The sequence below is a fragment of the Tauraco erythrolophus genome, chromosome 28 (assembly GCF_009769465.1).
Source record: "Tauraco erythrolophus isolate bTauEry1 chromosome 28, bTauEry1.pri, whole genome shotgun sequence".
In the NCBI taxonomy this organism is placed as follows: domain Eukaryota; kingdom Metazoa; phylum Chordata; class Aves; order Musophagiformes; family Musophagidae; genus Tauraco; species Tauraco erythrolophus.
Genome location: NC_141492.1, coordinates 5,707,386 through 5,724,883, shown reverse-complemented (window position 1 = coordinate 5,724,883; position 17,498 = coordinate 5,707,386). Strand labels below are relative to the sequence as shown.

Here is a 17,498-nt window from a genome sequence, read left to right as displayed (position 1 = left end):
ACCGTTTGATGGAGAATTTTATAACGGATCAACAGGCAGCCGATGCAGAGGCTGTGCGCAGCTGCTGGCTGTGGGTCTGACCAGCACACTATTTTTTTACTCTGAAGTTGAAATAACATCAATATACTAAAACAGGAGATAGAGGGCCACAAATCATCGTCTGGTCTTCACATCAGAAGATGCTCTAGTGAGTGACTTGATAAATCAAGGATAATCATTGCTGGACTTCCAAACTGTGAGTGCAAACGAATGGCCAGTTGATGCTACTATGGGACATTATTTCTATCGTTATCCCAAAACAGAAAAGTTACCAAACCCAAGAATTAACTCCCTAGAAAAGATGAGGGGGGGGGGGGAAATCACAGTAAAACAACCCAAACACTTAACCTCTTTCTCCCTGCCACTGGAAACAGCTCAGTTCCCTTAGTCAAAACAAAGTCTTTGTTAAAAATAACGAAAGAACAGGTGAAGTCTAAATACAGGAGGAGTGCGCATCCCAGAAATATTTTGGCCATCGATATAAATTGTTTATTTGCTCACAATCCAGACACAGAGGAAACAAATACTCCTTCTGCACAGCAACTATTGCTCGCTCCACTACACAGCACCCAGCAGAGAGAAGTTTTGAAAAAAACCACACAGATACACAGAAACACACAAATATACATGCGGGAACAAAACTGCGCTGCCAGACAAGAGAGATTTGATGTCTTGAAAATCACAGATTGAGCAAATTATGTTTCAGGACAGACAGAACCAAGAATTACGAGCTGCAATGCAAGCAGCCGATCACTACAAGGAAATCTTTCAGCTGCCAAAACCCAAAGTCTTTCTAAACACGGGGCAATAAACTTCAGTTTTAAGGGTTCCCTGCTGCAGCTGGCGAGCGTTTCCCGTGCTGTCCCGCACACGCATCTGGTTTAAAAATAAAACCCCTGAAAGCCATTGCAACCACATAAACACACCGATCAGATCTCCACGCAGCTCCTTTTCCTCCAAGTTTCCCAGTCAGTGACCAAGTTCTGACCGACAGGAACCGTCTCCCAGCGCCACACGTTCCAGCAAAACACAAACCACAGCTTCGGCACAGCCCCTCTGCCCCGGCTGCCCCGCGCCACGCGTCGCCCCAAACCTCTGCTGCCGTTGCAAAGATTCCGGGGGGCACAGAAGCCCGGGAGAGCTGCTGGAGCTGCCTGCCCTTGCAAACAAACCAAACTGGGAATTCCAAGGAGGAGGAAAAAAAAAAAAAGAGAAAAATCAGCAATTACCTTGTAGAGAGATGGGAACTTTAGCCAGAACTGCATTTGGGACATTTTAAAACAGCATTCAGTTTGCTGCCGGCAGAGCAGGGCACGGATGGAGCAGTGAGGTGAGACTTTTCGGGATATAATGGAGAAAGGTCTTCATTCATGACCGCGACAGCAGCAACAGCCAGGAAGGGCGCTCAGCAAGGGTTTTTAAAAATGAACATGCAGAAGAAAGAAGTGAAGATGGAGGAAAAAAGGACAGCCATGCAGGGCGTCTGTCCTGAGCCGGCGGAGATTTGCATGTAGTGTTTAGTCACGCCGGAGCGCCTGTACTTCCTCTAAGCGCGGGGCTGACTTTCAGGAAATGATGCCTGCTTGGTAAGTCAGTGAAATTACTGGCAACGCCAGGAGAATTACTGTATGTGGTGTAATTCAACCACACGGCCACTGTAAACAGAGCTGTGCCGCTGCGGCGCGGGCAGGAGGGGTCCGGGGGGAGCGCGGCTCCCCGGGCTCCCGTCCGTGCCCCCCTCCGCCGAACACCAGCGCTTCCCCACGGCAGCTCCTGCTCCGGGGGCTCCTGCCCTCCTCGTTTCAGGGGCTCGGATGAAGCAATCAAAATCAAAGCTATTATGAAAAAGTCCTCCCAAGTTCCCCCCCCCCCAAGCCATGTGCTTTCTTTTGTCTGCAGTATCTGCCCCACCTCAAACATTGCAATCAGAAAATAAAAAGCAGTAGCCATTTTCTTAACTTTTTCTAGACCATTGTGATTTTTCTGTGCCCAGGAACACTGTCTTCTTTTTCCCAAGACCTCCCCTTTTAACTCTAACAGTTTCAGTAACAGAAATAAGCCGGATTCCTAGTGGGGAAGAGAAAAAGGCACAAAAGAGGGACATCTGAACGGGATTTGGCCACCGTGAGCTCAAGGCAAGTCTGCTCCAACACGGCCCGAGGCTGAAGGAGAAGGGAGTTTGCCAGGGCACCCACCGCCCGGCACAAAACCCGCGACAACCCTTCTGTTTGCTCCGGGTGCAAGAGGTTCCTGTTTGCTTTTCCCTGGCACAGCGCCGGTGCTGGGCTCTGCCCGCGGGGTCAGTCGCCCCGAGCTCCCCCGGCAGTGCCCAGGGGCTGCTGCCGCTCAGAGCCAGGCTGGCCGCCGCACCGCGCCGTGTCGGCGAGCACGGCTCCGGCAAGGCTGGCCGCTGGCCGCTCCCGGGCAGCCGTGCCATCAGCGGGATCGACCCCGCGGAGCACCAGCCCAGCACCACCACCGACGCACGGGCTGGGGACGCGGAGAGGAGCGCCAGCGGCAGATCCCTCCGTTCCCGCTCCGAGTCCTTCCATGCAACCACGGCACGGCTTCGAGCGAAACGCAGCCCGTCGCTGCGCTGCGTTAGCGCCGGCGCTCGGTGCCTGCTGCCGATGCAAGCGGTCCCGGCGCCTGGTGCCCAGAACCACCGGAAAATCCCACGTTGTGAGGCACTTCTCAAAAACACCCAAAACTTGGGAGTGGCAGAGGGCAGCACAGCCCGTGCCAGGCCTGCGAGAGACGGGAGCTGGGAACGAGGTGCTCTCCAACCCCTCTGAGAATCAGGAGACACACGGGAGCAGGGGAGTTCTGCTTTGCGACATCCGACGAGGAGGGAGGACCAGCCCCTGCCAGGAACACGCATTGGGTGCCGGGGCTGGAAAACCACGGGTGGCAAACCCGCACCGGGGCTCGTTTCCAAGGGCAGCCGGGCACATGGCACGACCCACCGCAGCACAGCGGTTCCACCGGGATTAACACATTAATAGCCCTTAATAATGAGGATCCACGTTCCACCATGCAGAACACCCAGTCCAGAGGAGTTTTTTCCATAAGTAGATGGGAAAGAAAAACGCCTTTCTCCTGGCACTCGGACTGCAGCCAGGGATGCCGGTGCCATGGCAGGGAAAGCGAGGACAGGGCAGCCCAGCAGCCCTCGCCCCGGGAGCAGCTGGAGCATGGATGCCGAGCTCTCCCTGCTGTCAGAGCACCTTCCACCTCCCGCCGAAGGCTGCGAGCTGCAGCTACACCAGCGCTGCTACGGGAGAGGCATTCCGCAGGAACCGCGGTGAAAATGAAGCGTTTGGTTTCTGTGGGCAGCTGGGTCGGGCTGGAGAAAGGCAGCAGGTTTTCACTGATGCTTTTATCTGAATTTGATTGTATTTAATTAGCTGGCATCGCCCTGGAGCTTGGGAGAGGTGCTTTAATGACACGTTGGAAGTGAAGAGACCAAATATATTTTGGAAATGTCTTAATTAGCGACTTGCTGGTGACTGCCTTGCTGTGTGACCTCGATTAAACCACCAGCCTCCGAGGTCCTGCTATTTATGCAACCTTGAAAAAGCAGGTGGTTTATTTCCTCTTCCTTTTCTCTTAGTGGACAAATGGGGCAAAACGTAGGCAACACCACCGGACCGCCAAAAGGAAGGAAGACACCTGACATTGTTATCGATAACCAGGACTGCTAAATGGATTTTGCACGACCACAGTAATATATTCACAGGAGATAAGATAACCCACTGAGAAACGGCCACCTGGAAGTGTAACCACCTGTCCTAGGGAGGAAGGCATGCCACAGCACTTCTGCTTTCCACAAGCAATCCATGAACACGCGTGCTGACAGACAAGGTCGGGAAAGCACAATTATTCCAGCGCTCCCATTCATTTGGCTTACTGTCTTCCAGCAAAAACTGAAACGTACAACCCAGGCAGTTACTGTGCTGGGCGACCTTCACACATCCTCTACCACCTCCTCATCACTGACCCGCAGGACAGCTTCCCGAGCACGCCGGTGTTTCTTGAAAGCATGTGCCGAGCTTCTAGGAAAGCACAGACACAAACCAGGCGAGACCAACACCTGCACAGGAGAAGACCCGGCAGCTCATCACCCCTGCGCAACCAAAATGTCCTGAAACACTTGGCTGCCAAAAGACGGGGTTTCCAGACGTGTCCAAGGATGCTGCAGGCTCAGCATCCCGACCCAGTGAGATACGTGTGAGAAATGCCATCAAGCCCTGAACGCCCCCGTGAGCCGAGCTGCAGGTACCCGCCCCACGCACGCGGGAGGGATACCCGACCCGTGGCTCGGATGTGCGGTCAGATCGCAGCAACACACCCAGGAAAAATAAGTCCGAGAGCAGCTAAAGGGTGGAAGAGTTCCAATGTCTGCACACTGCAGTTCGTCCCAACACAGGCGGGGTTTTTTTCAGATAAAAGATGGAGAGGACGTATTGCACAGACCATGCCTCGCTTCTCCCCTCCCCGTGACACGACTGGTTTCACCCCGCTGGGCGCAGGGCTGTGCACGGTGGCTGTTCCCAGAACGCGGAGCCGTCCTGCCGCGCGCGGGGCAGCCTCTGCTTCGCCTGGCGAGCGTGCCAGAGGAAGCCCGGCGCGCGGTGAGGGACTGCGCCGAGAGGCTCTGACAAGCTGCGACCACAAATGGTTTATTTTTAAAACAGACACTAAGAACGAGGATAAGGAGGCAGCTGGTAGGTATTTCATAACCAGAGCTGAAATTCAGTGTGTGTCGGGGGAGGCTGGGATCCGCAGGCCCTGCCAGCACACGGATCCCGTGAGGACTGGAGGCTTGGAAGGCAACTGCTGCTTGTTCAGGAATGGGGAGAGGATCAGGACACCACCGGGCACCGAGCAAACGAAGAGCGAGTCTCCCATGCTGGTGGGAGTGCAGAGAGCCTTAAAATAAGGAGAAACCAGGAAAACTCCTGAAGCATAAAGGAAAGTCAGTGAGAGAGTGAACTCTTGCAGGTGATCCTGAAAGCCGGAGGAAGCCGGCGCGCGGCCGCAGGCAGCGAGATGCTGCGACTCGGGGAATAACACACACACGAGGCCGGGGAACGAAAAATGAAGAAGATGCTCGTGTCAGAGGCAACATCTCAGGGCAAGTGCTGTGGTGGGAGCACTGGTGTTTGAGTGCATTACGGATCAGGACACGCAGTGACCGCCAGCAGAACTGGAGACAGGGAAACTCACTCGATCAGGCTGACTCAGACCAACGCTGCTTTGAATTAAAGCATCTATTTTAAAACATTTCCCAGTGGTCCGCTATTAAATTGTGTTACCAGCATTTTTAAGAGCACTCTGTGTTTCAGATCAGCGCTTTTCCCGCTTTTGTTAGCTTTATGAAGGGAGGAGGCAGAGAACAGTGCCTGCCAAGAATTTCAGAGCTCTCCATCACCGCCTGTGCCTTCTCTCCTGCCCAGAGGTGGACATCACTGAAGGCAGCAATACAGACAACTCTGGAACAGGGAGAACAGCAGCGCCCTCCAGCCCCTCGCACCCCCTTCCCTAGGGCAATGGGCATCCTGGCTGGGTCCTGCAATACACAGCCAAGCCCAAGTGACAACAAATTATGCCTCGACAGCAGAATTACACTCACTTAACCACAGCTATCTCTACCTGAGGTAGTCCCAAGAGCTCTTCTTATACACGGAAGGGAAAGATTTACTCCTAAAGCACAGTTCACCCAACCAAAAGGAGACGTTGCTGTAGAACGGTCATGTGCATCCCACATGTGTCCCTCCTCCTCGGCAGCCAGCTCAGGGTGGCTAAATCAGAGGGTCAGAGCAAACCGGGCACTTGGTCGGTGAATCCTGTGCAGATGCCGGAGCCCTGCAGCTCAGGAAAGGGCTGCACACACCTGCACCCACCTGCCCTTTGCTGTGAACCCCGCGCACGGACACCGAGCAGCTGCCAGTGTGCCCGGCTCCAGCACAGCTCCCCTCCACGGAGCTCGACCGCGAAAGCCAAACCCTTCGCACACACCAACAGCCCAGGCTGGTCCCGCTGCCTCCTCGCACACTGATGGCAATCCCAGAATGTCTCAGGGAGGAAAGGGACCCATAAGGATCATCGAGTCCAACTCTTGGCTCCTTGCAGGACCACCTAAAACTAAACCAACACTCACTCAGCTCCAAGCTGGGAACCCAGGTGGGTGCCGTGTTACCTGGTGGACCACCCCAAGCGCGTTACCCGATGTATCATCGCCCAGGCACCCCAGACATGGTGAGTCACGCCGAGGCAGGAGCCCACGCCGAGCGCGGGGCAGGGGCAGACACACGAATACCGCGCTCGTGGCCGTCCTGGCACGCAGCGCGCATCGTCCCCACCGACACGATTTCACTGTACTTACTGTAAGTTAGGTCAGACGAGCCGTTAGAATCACAGCCTTTGTTTTTCTAAACCGAGGTCAGAAGTTAAGTGTTAGGCATCTCACCGAAGGTGTTTCTAAAGTGTAATTAAGTCAGCCAAAACCCCAACCCTGGAGTGCAAAAATAAAGACCCGAGCATGTAAAGCAACCTGTTCGTAAAACGCTTCAAAGGCACCAGAGCCAGTTAATTGTCTTCGAATTGATTTCAATATCTGTGTTCCCTGTAGATGTAACTCCAGGACAGTGATAGGAAGTTCCAGGACGTTTCTTATTCCAGGAAACTCTTTATTTCAGTCAGAACCAAGTCTTTCCTATAATTTAATAACTGTTACATTGATTTCTCTTAAATCACCACTGCTCTGTGCACTGAAGCACTTTTAAAAATTAATACTTTTTTAAAGAGTAGGTTAATTTCTCTCCCCCCCTTTAACAAGAAAGATTAATAAGAGCTTGTAAGGGTCTGGTGGTGCAAAGAGGGCTGGTTTATGATTAACACGTGTGGTCAAGAGCCCTTCTACACCACAAGCAGATCAAACAAGGCTGTGACTGCATCTTTACAGCATTACTGCAAATTACTCTTCCCAAAAGCAGCCAACTCCTCCCTGCCCCCACAAGCTAAATCGATTTGGACTGACCTCCTTCCTCCAGGCCAAGCACAACTCGGATTTTAAAAAGGGGACCCGAGTTTCCTGCCAAAGCATCTAAATAGAGAGACACGTGGAGCTGCAGAAACACGTGGAGCTGCTTCACTGAGGAAGAAAAGGAAGGAGTTTCTGCAGAGCCTCTTTGCGCGCCCGTGGTGTCCACACCTTCCTCGCTCAGCAGGAGCTGCTCACCCGCGCCGCTAAAAGATCGGGTTTGTTCTTCAGCGAAACATCGGGCCAACGGAGTGGGAAGAGGAGGCGGCTGCGGTGCGCTCAGAAAAGGGCCCTGCTGGACAGCCCCACCGAGAAAGGCAAGTAAAGGGAAACACAGATCGACTGTCAGAAACAGGCAGGATCATTTTAGATAACGAAAGGAAGGAGGAAATGGGCAGAGTCCTGTCCTTTAAGTAATTCTAGACGGGACAGAACAGTGCAGTTTGGAGAAAAATCCGCGGTGGCCAAGAGCAGCGAGCATTTATGCGACAGGTACACTTTCCTGGGACAGGCTGCTCGGCTTTTGTAAGGCGCTGGGGACAGACTCCAGCTCAAAACACACACCTGCCGAGGGACAGCAGACTCCAAAGCGTAAGTGAAAACCTCCTGGATTCAGTGTTTTGTTGTGGCAGTTGGCCATCAGTGACACGAGACAGCATCGATATGATAAAAACGCTTCTGCAGCAGAATCACCGCACACAAGCGCTGGATTCCGACCCAGCAGCACCTGAGGCTGGAGGAATAACCAGCAGAAAGTGAGGGAAGCCATGGAAACCAAAACTGCTTCTCTTCAGGACTTTGATTTCGAAGGACGTGTGTGCGTTCCGCAGACTTTTGACATAAGGAGACAACACCACAGGGTCAGGGTGAGACTTTGACTTACGACAACAGTTCCCAAGATCACGGAACGCTCTCAGACCCCGATACGGCCTCACATAACTATTTTCTAAACCTCAGTTTAAGCCACTTGTTTATATAAAGAATGCCAAGAGACCGGCAAGGATGAATCACCCAAGAACAAGCCAAAACCCAAAAATATTGTGGAGGAAACAAGTTCAAGTCCACGTGAGGCTGCTGTGACCATGCAAACGAAGCACCTTTCCCAACACGCAGCCGGTGCTCCGCGAGGCTGCCGCGACACGCGCAGAAATCGCTCTTCACCAGATGCGAGCGGCAGCAGCGAGTGATTCAACTAGAAAGAAATTCTCAGAGCAATTAAGAAATGTGGCAACTCCCACTCATGGCATCCTCAGGCCAGCAAAGCCTTTACGCTCCGAAGGTCCAGCTGAGGCCCTCTGGAACAAAACACGGAGAGAGGACAGAGGGAAGTAAATGCCAGCGCCGGCAGAAATCGCATCAGCCTTCCTGCTCTCCGAACGCCCGAGTCCCCCAGACCCCAGGGAATCCTCCCATCGTCACCACCAACAAAAAGCGTTTACTACACCAATACCTCAACAGAATCATAAGCCATTTGCTCTTTAGACCTTCTAAATCCATTTTCAGTATTCCTGGAAAACACTTTAAGGAGACAAACTGCCGACAGGCTGCGCAGCCGGAGGCCAGGCTGGAGTCGCTGCAGCCCCGAACGGCTGCAGGTCCGTTTTGGGGAGGCGGCGTTCGCTCGCTCGCCGGCCGATCGCACACAGGGATCACATCGCCCCCGATCAGAGACCACACTTCCACCTCCTCCCTCTGCCCCCAGGACGGCACACAGGTCAGGCACTGGCAGGCTGCTGAGGCACACGAGCAGCTGTAGCCCCCGGGGGTGGTGAGCTCTCCGGTGCGGGTCAGCTGTCGCAGACCAGTTTGGTGTCCGAGCAAAGACGAGAGGATCATCTGCATCCATGCGTGAAGGCAGCACAAGCTCTCGCACAAGCACCCAACCTCCCTTGTCTGCCCAGTGGCCACACATTTAATCCAGAATCTCTCACCAAAGCATGCAGCAAACTCCTCATGCTCCCTGATTTCACTCCTCTGTTTGGCATGGCCGGAACAGCACAGAGTTTAACAGGACTTGTCCCTCCTGCCACCGCGCTCGGCAAGCACGGAAAAGATAGGTACTTTCCTGTAGGGTCACCTGGAAAGACGTAACCACCCGAGCTGCTCCCACACCTTCTGAACGGCATGTTTCAGCTTTCCAGGCAGATTGTTCGTACGTAACACTTTGGCACCTGGGACAGCAAGAAATCAGTAAAGTGGAAAATATTGCTGAAAATGCTCTGCTCCTCGTGGGAACGTACATGGCACTACCTGCTACTGCATGGTACGATACCTGAGTGAAAGAACTGGCTTGGCTGTGTTAGATTCAGAGAAGGACAACTTATAGTTTCTATACGTGAAGCAGAACGCTTGCGAGCACGTTATAACAGGTGCAGTCTCACAACAGTTGGCTTGGAAAGAAAGAGTCCAAGCAAAAGCGTAACTGCTGACAACAACCTCGCTCCAATCCGTGGCTTCCTCTCCAAAAGGATGAAAGTGGCACAAGAATTATTTCTTGTTCTCGAAATCATCTGAGGTCATTTATGCCTGGCTTGTCTCAGAGTCCTCCTGCTCTTTTATCACCTAGCCGACACAAAGAAGCATCTCCTTTTGACAAAGAATCTCCAAAAACCTGCACTTCCAAGCTGGCCGAGATCGATTTCCGCGATGCAGCTGGGGAAGGAAGCTGATCGACCACTTAGATACTAGAAAATACATAAGTTAAAGAAATAATTAAGCCTTTTTCCCGTTAAACCCATCAGCCAAACTACACCAGACCTGCAAGCTGAGACCTATGGGGAAGACCCCTCTCCTCTTCCCATCGCAGCCTGTTAAATGGCTTCCACAAGTTGATGAGATCACATTTCTGTCTCATTCCTCCCGCAATTAATTCCGCAAGAGGCAAAGATCAATGCTGCTACAATTCATTTACTTGTCTGGTTTTATCCAGCTGGAAGACTCTGGTCAACAGCTACCGGTGACTGACCAGACCCACCGTGTCAGGCGAGTCACCAGCACAAGGCACGTCCAGCAGCTTCGCTCAGGGAGTTGGACTTGGGCTACCACACCGGTGGCTCACCAAACGGCACAAATCCCCAGCCTGTGTAAATCCAAACCTGCAGAAATCAGAGCCCCAAGGAGGTTCAAAGCCTCTCTTTAGCCATGCCAAGAAAATAAAAGAACAATTAGGGGGGAATTAACACCTTCTCCTCAAGAAGAGGGAAATGCATCCGTTTGCTGATGCATCAATTCATGAATCGTGCAGGAAGAACAGACAGATTAGAAAGGAAAAAGTTTCTGTTTAGAGCAGCGTCTCGACGTTCAGCAGTTACTGCAAATAAAATGCATTCTGAAGCACACAGCAGCTTCACAGGGCTGCTGAAGCACTGCCCTGTGTCCGGGCACAGAGCGAGCCCCGACGCCAGGATGCTCTTGGTCCCAAGAGATGCCGAAGGAACCAGGGTGACTGCTCCTGCCTCCAACGCTTCAAAACACGAACTGGCTCCGATCTCACGTCGCTCGGCACTGAGCTGATGTAATCCCTAAATATTCACTGTTCAGGAATCCAGGGCTTGTAACCAGCGAGAAGTACATGCAACAAACGTGTGTGTGAAGAGTTTCGGGAGGTGAATGATTGAACTGACTGACACCCACGTGTCCAAATTTGCACTTACCGACACCCTCCTGCGAACGGGATTCTCCCAGGCGCTTTAGTGTTGATGTTAAACACCGCTTTAAAAGACAGAAGGAATTTTACCACACACAAGCTCCTCCCAAGCCAACAGATTGCCTGACAACAGCAATTCAGACACTATCCCAATTGCACACAACTCCTACCAGGTGCTGGACAAATTTAAGATATTGCCCATTTCTTCCTTTCCCCACAATACGGAAAAATAAAACCCATCACCATAAAGTACCGTTCTCTCCCGAAGCCACCAGTAGCTATGTACTTACCTGAGGAAAATCACCATTTTTTGGTGTGAAGTCAGTGGGGTCCACAGATGCATAGTTTGTATCCAAGAAATGTGGTCTGCTGATGGAATTCATATAAAAATCGTGAGAGGAATTAAAATATTGCCTGTAAGGAAATGGGAAAAGCAGTTATTTCCTGTCAGTCCTGAGTTTTCCTCAGGTTGCTTCAGAATCCATCATCAGCGGTGAAGCTGCAACTATGGGATGGCACATACAGGACACTGATATTAAAAAAAGTTGTGTTTGTCCAGGAGAGCTATCTAGGCAAAATAATACACTCACCAGCTACATCCAACTGCCCAGACTCAGGAGTGCAGGAGTCTGGAAAGCTGTATCGAGAATTCGATTCTCAGCAATTTGTGTAAATCGGGAAGGATTTAATAGACAAAAAACAGTCTGCAGGGCTAAAAAACATTTGGGTCCTGACAACAAACCAAAATTAAGCCTCTGAACTGTCCCAGCACCAAGCGTTTGACGGGTGTGATGGAACCTGACAATCACACTACGTAAGGACACGCGTCCTTGCACGGAAATGTCACACCCCAACGCTGGTTCAGGTCATAAAGCAAACAGCCCCATGAACTGGCACAGCCAGGGAAAGGAAACACCTCCCTTTGCACACCCTGGCAGGGGGTTTGCCAGCCACGGGTCTCAAAGACGGATAAAACCGGAAGGGTCGGGACACGCAGCCCCAGACAGAACTATCAGCCCTGACAGAGATGAATTACAGATGGAACAGATTGTCCCCAGTCACAGAGCAAGATCTCTGCTGAACTAACAAGTGGAAAAAGCAAAGGTCTTCCCACTGCTCCCTCCTGGGCAGGGCACACACCAGTGCTTCCTCCTGCCTCCCCTTCCCAGCACGGCTTCCTCCGAGCAGGGGGAGGTGAGGATTGCAAAAGACCCGACAATTCCCTTCCTCCTTCCCAGGAGTAGCCTCTGGCCCATATTACACGGCCGTCTTCTGGTTTGGCTACTGCACGAGCCTTTTCCCTCTCCCGCCGGAGCAAGGAATGTGCTTGGTAATCCTTCCCGAAAGGGCTGCGCGTTCGCACGCCGGAGCCGCCGCAGCGTTTCGCCCCATCTCACGGGTTTCCTCTTGGGCAAGTCGTGCCTGCTCCGTACCGCCGGGTTACGGAACCCGCAGCGGGAAACTTTAAGGAGGCACTGGGCAGGAGGGAGAGGCAGGATTCAAAAAGAAACACTAGCCAGGAGCAGAGCTGGGGAATGACTGCACTGCCAGAGTGTTATTAAGCAATTAAAATGCCCTGCGAGGCTAGCAGCTCATTAACACATCATGCTTACCATTTACATATGCATTAATGTGCAAACACAGTTATCTCACCCTGATAAACACGGTTTTCCTGCTCTTTTTTCATCATTGAAGAGAACACTCCGGGAAAGGAACAGCTTCCTCCTCTTCTACCTACTGCAGAGACACTCGGAACCGGTGCCCGAAGCGGTGCGGAGGCAGAGGCGGATGTAGCGCCCCGGTACGTGACTCTGATGCTCCGGCACCGACTCTCCGCTCCTCCTAATCTCTCCAGGCAAATTAAAATCTGTGCATAAATTCTGTAAATTAATGTATTTATGTACAGGGAAATGGTTGCTTAAACTGCTTTCAAGCTGAACGCGCTGCGGGCTCACCGTCTCTCCTTGGCCAGCGTGAACGAACTACCCAGGGAAGGGGAAAACTATTTTTACCAGAAAAGCGAATACCGTCTCCTATTTCACCATCACCTCGTGGGTCTGGACAAGAGTCAGCTAAGGTAATGGGAAGGAGACCAAGACAGCCCCAACCTCCCTGGCCCGAGCTGCTGCGGAATGAGCAGCTCTGCTTATTTTGCTTCCCTTCATCAAGCCTGTCCATGCGAGATGCTTCTTGCAGTCTGAAACGAGCCACTACCACCTCAGAGCACTGCTTTGAGATCTTCTTGGGGAAGTCACCAAGTACACAGCGTTTGCCAAAGTCCTTTCAGTACCTTTGGTGCTGTGCCTCACCTTTCTTTCAATAAGAACTTAACAGATATTCACCCTCATTTGAAGAGCTGGCATAAAGCCACCGACAAGCTAGCTTGAATTAAACTGAAAAAACAAACCCAGCGTTAACTGGACGAATCAAGAATGTGGACCTCGCTGCACTGCCAAAGCAAGGATGTGAAAACAGCCTGATGGCAAGATTCACTGATCACTTTAACCGCTGAGGTTGGGCTCCTGAAGCAACCGAGGCCCTGCACCAACTACTGACCTCGTAGCAATTAAACACACGTGCTTATCATTCAGCCAGTGAAACTCACCTTCAGCACCGAGACCAGCGTTTAACGAGTTAATGCTAGGCAGTCTGGAGTCATCTTATTTGACTTCTTTCGGCCGCAGAAAATCAAATGCCGATCTTCTTGATGAACAAAACCAGACCTTTTGAACCCAAATGACTAGACACACGTAGTCGGTACGTCCGTAGGGACATTACTGCGCGCCAAGGCGCGGGTCAGCCCGGAGGAGCACCGTGCTCCGCGGACAGAAGAGGCTGCGCTGGCTCCACGCAGCCCCCCGGAAGAGGAACACTCCGCCAGCACCAACAGCACTTTGCTCTGCGGAAAGGCAGTCACCCCACTGAAACCACACCGACAAAAGGGAGGGAATGCAGGGCTCCCACTTCTGTTTGAACTCTGGTTCACAAAAGAGAAAGACAGGATCTGGCTGCAGAGCTCAGCTGGAAGAAATCAGCATTTCACAGCGTGAAGAGGTTCCCGTGCTGACCCCGTGTCCTTCAACAGGTACCGGTGAAGAACAGCAAGTGTCTGCTCCCTGCCCCACAAGCAAAACAAAGCCAATAAAGCCAAGCCCAAAAATTCAGCTGTAAGAAAAAGAACATTTAGAAGTCTGACCAGAGGGACATTTCCCTGCAGGAAACACGAAGGTGCGCAATGTTCAGAACCCAAGAAGCACCAACAGTCTTACTGCAGAGAGGTTTCCTACCCTTCTCTAAGGAGTAAAGCAAATGGCCCAGAGAAATTCCTTCATCCCTGAGTCCTGGGACATCGTCAGCTGGGTGGGGAGCACCCGTGGATTATACCAAGTTCAGATAATTGCTTCAAAGGACCAGACTGCTTGTTTTGCCACCACCCACTCTAACCATAGCAGCAGGGGAACAGCTTGGTACGAGGCAAACCTGAGCTGACATCTGACTCACCCAAATCATTTGGTGTCAGTCCAGCCAGCGGGTCTCAGGGTAGGGCTATCTCACATAGAATAGAGAAGGTTGTTGGGTGGGGTTTTTCTGTTGGGTTTTTTGATTTGTGTTGGTTTATTTTTTTTTTTAAATAATTTGATAATTTCCTTCAGTTTTCCTGAAGCTTGAGACTTTAGACAGCAGAACCTAGAGGAACACACTGTGGACAGGATCCTACTGGAATCCACATCTCAGAGGCGAGCAATGCAATGCACATCCCTCCCCGGAGATGGGTCTCCACGCTTTGACAGCTTAAGCTTGCTAGAACGCTTGTTTAGACCACCGTGGTACTGTGTCTGCCTCGAGTGCTCCATACCAGCTGCTCATCAGCGCATCTGATGCACTGGAAGCCCTTTTGGGGCCACACTGCAGTCTCAGAGACCTCCTGCGTGTGTTTTGGCCAGGCTTTACGCTCCAAAACTAGAGCCCTCCGTTCAGAGATGAAAACTCCACATTTCAGGCCAGCGGAAGATCAGAGACGAGCTGGCGAGGTCACAGGCTGCCTCGACATCAGTCTGGCACTCTTCTTCCTCATCATTAGACCAATCCACGTTTCTCAAAGCTACTTTACTATTTTAGCCAGCAATACTCCACATGCAGGTGACCAAGTAGAAAAGGGCATGAAACAGCAGGAAAAGAGGGGGTTGTGCGTTTTGGAAACCGAGGAAGAAACCTTTGCTCCAGGTTTCGAGAAATACTATTTTGCAGATGTGTGACACAACTTCCAACAGCACAACTGGACTGGCCCAGATTTCCCTGAAGCAAGGAATGTATTGAGCCTACAGCTGCAAAGGAAGCCCAGCTCTTCAGGGGTAATTGCCTCAGAAATTAACTGAGCTGCAGCTCTTCCCTGCAGGGGACCTGCACCTCATTTGTTCTTTCAGCAAGGCTCAATACACTGTTTGCATTTTTCAGGTTAAGAAAAATCTGAGACAGAAAGGCAAGCATTGGGATCTTTTAAAGAAATTCTCTAGCATGAAAGGCAAGTACTGAAAAGAAACAGGAAAAACCTGCTTCATGACAAAGCTGTTGCTATGAGAATAAGCCATGTCCAAACACAGCCGCTTGCAAATGAGATTTCTTCTGCAGGGATTCCAAAGAGAAACCTCTACTAACTCTAATGCCACCTGCATTTCCCTGTTTTACAACACAGGCAACAATTACAATCCCTTTGCAATCCCATTTTTCAATGCTTCCATCCCTTTCAGGATTCCTACCTGTAACACCCTAACCCTAAATCCAGCTAAAAAAGATTCAGCTGCAGTTTTCAAATACAAAAGGACAGACTTCTTTGTTTTTTTGTGAAACACAGATATGGAATATTTCACCTGAAAGGTAGTTTTTACAATTACCAGCATATAAAAACCAGGAAGCTGAAGGTGCAGCCTTGGCTAAATCATTCTCTAGCAAATAATTGCTACAATGAGCCTCATTTTCAGAACTATAGCAAAGTCAACAAGTTTACATTTGTGCTAAATGCAGGCATGTCTTTGCAGGATCGAGGCTATAACGCTTCCAGCAGAGCTGACGGCAGCAGCGGAGCAGCACTGAACAGGAAGAAAGCGAGGGGCAAATCCAGAACAAACGGTCAAAGAAAAAAACCCAACACAATAGACAAACACAATCTAATCTTGTGGTTCAATACAGCAAAACAGAAATTCTGCTACAGCTCTCTTGAGGATTCACAAAGTGTAATTTACAGGAATCACGATCAAACAGTGCACCCTCTTCCAATCAGCGCCCGGCGAGCTGAGAGCAAAGATGCTGAGCTTCTCTGGTAACTCCTCTGAAGTTCTCACTTTGGGGAGTAACTAGCCAGGCAGAGCTTCCTTCAGCACCTGTGGGACAGCTTCCTGGTAATCCTTCGCCAGGAACTGCCCCTTTCCACCCACCCCACCATTGCTGGCTACCTCGCTCTGCAGCCTGAGGGGGACCAGGGACACGAGAAGCAACCAGAACTAATACAGAGACAAAACACGTCTCATCCCTCTGGTCAGAGGAGCCGATTCTCGCTGCTGGCAGCCAGGCTGGAACTTGGACACTCCAGAGGATGGATGTCTGCCTTGCCAGGAAGATCCTAAAATCCCTTTTGGAAGGAGATTAAACTAAATCTTCAAGCACCTGGAACACAGTTGTTAGCTCACGATATCAAGTTCTGTTTCTTTTATTTTTCCTTCCTCCCACCTCTGACCTAAATAAAAACACGTCCCGTGCATCTGTGCCGCTCCCTGTGTTCACAAAGAGACTAAAGCAGCCGTCGATCAGCCTCCAAACCTTCCTCCCAACACTCAGCACCTCCCAGTCCCAACAGGGCTCCAACACGAGTCACTCAGTGGCAGCACAAGGCCACTTCATGTTGTCCCAAACATCTCCTGTCATGTCCTGCCTTCTGATCCAGGATGGATGTTCATCGTAAAGGAGGAGAAGGATGAACAAAGTTTATTGTTACAAAAAGATCCCTCAAAAACGCTGGTTTGGGTATGTAATCTGGAAATGTTTTTGCACTGAATCTAGAAAGCACATGGCTGATGCCTTTTCCATCAGACAGGGCCGCCGTCACTGCACAAAGGTTACTGAAACCCACCACGACGGCGCTTCACAGCGCCAAACCGCGCTGCGTACTGGCGGCTTTACTCAGAATTCAGCCACGATTCCTCACAGGAGCCCGTACTCATCCCCTCACACCTCGTGGGATGAGGTTGTTGGTGAAGAACATCACTTACAACCAGAGGAAAAAGCCACGACTCGTGATGAGCTCTGGGTTGTGCCGTTAGGGGCTGCACACGTGTTTTCAGCGCAGACTTAAGATGGGAGCATCTAGTCAGGTTCCAGGCACCGGCACAGCAAAGCATTTTAACTTCACTTGACTCCTAAGTCTGCCACCCGGTACCAGCAACACCTTCTTCCTCGCCTGCACCCTCTGCACAAAGCTGGAGATGGCATGCCGTGTTTGCTCAGCCAGACTGGGCCGATGGGGGGTTAAGAACTCCATTAGTGGAACAAATCCAGGCTAAAATAAGGCTGTTCCTCCCTTAGAGCAGCCTCCAGGTTTACCAGAAATCAAAGATTTTATCTTTTTTTAGCAAGAAAAAAAAAAGCTGTTTGCTGCTTTTTCCAAGATGTAGCAGTTTATGAAATGCCACAAGATCAGCGTGTGATGCAATTATTTCCCCATCAGTTAATGAAATAAAGTAAACAAGGCAAGCAGCAAAGAAACAGTTGAATCAC

At 51.2% G+C, this 17,498-nt stretch overlaps 1 protein-coding gene across 1 annotated transcript in view; it reads right to left on the bottom strand.

Moving 5' to 3' along the window:
- The window catches only part of SBNO2 (strawberry notch homolog 2), a 59,049-nt gene that overhangs the window by 29,068 nt on the left and 12,483 nt on the right, over nucleotides 1-17,498 (bottom strand). The window contains 1 exon segment of the mRNA XM_086627824.1: nucleotides 11,021-11,144. Coding sequence (XP_086483950.1) covers nucleotides 11,021-11,144 — 124 coding nt within the window.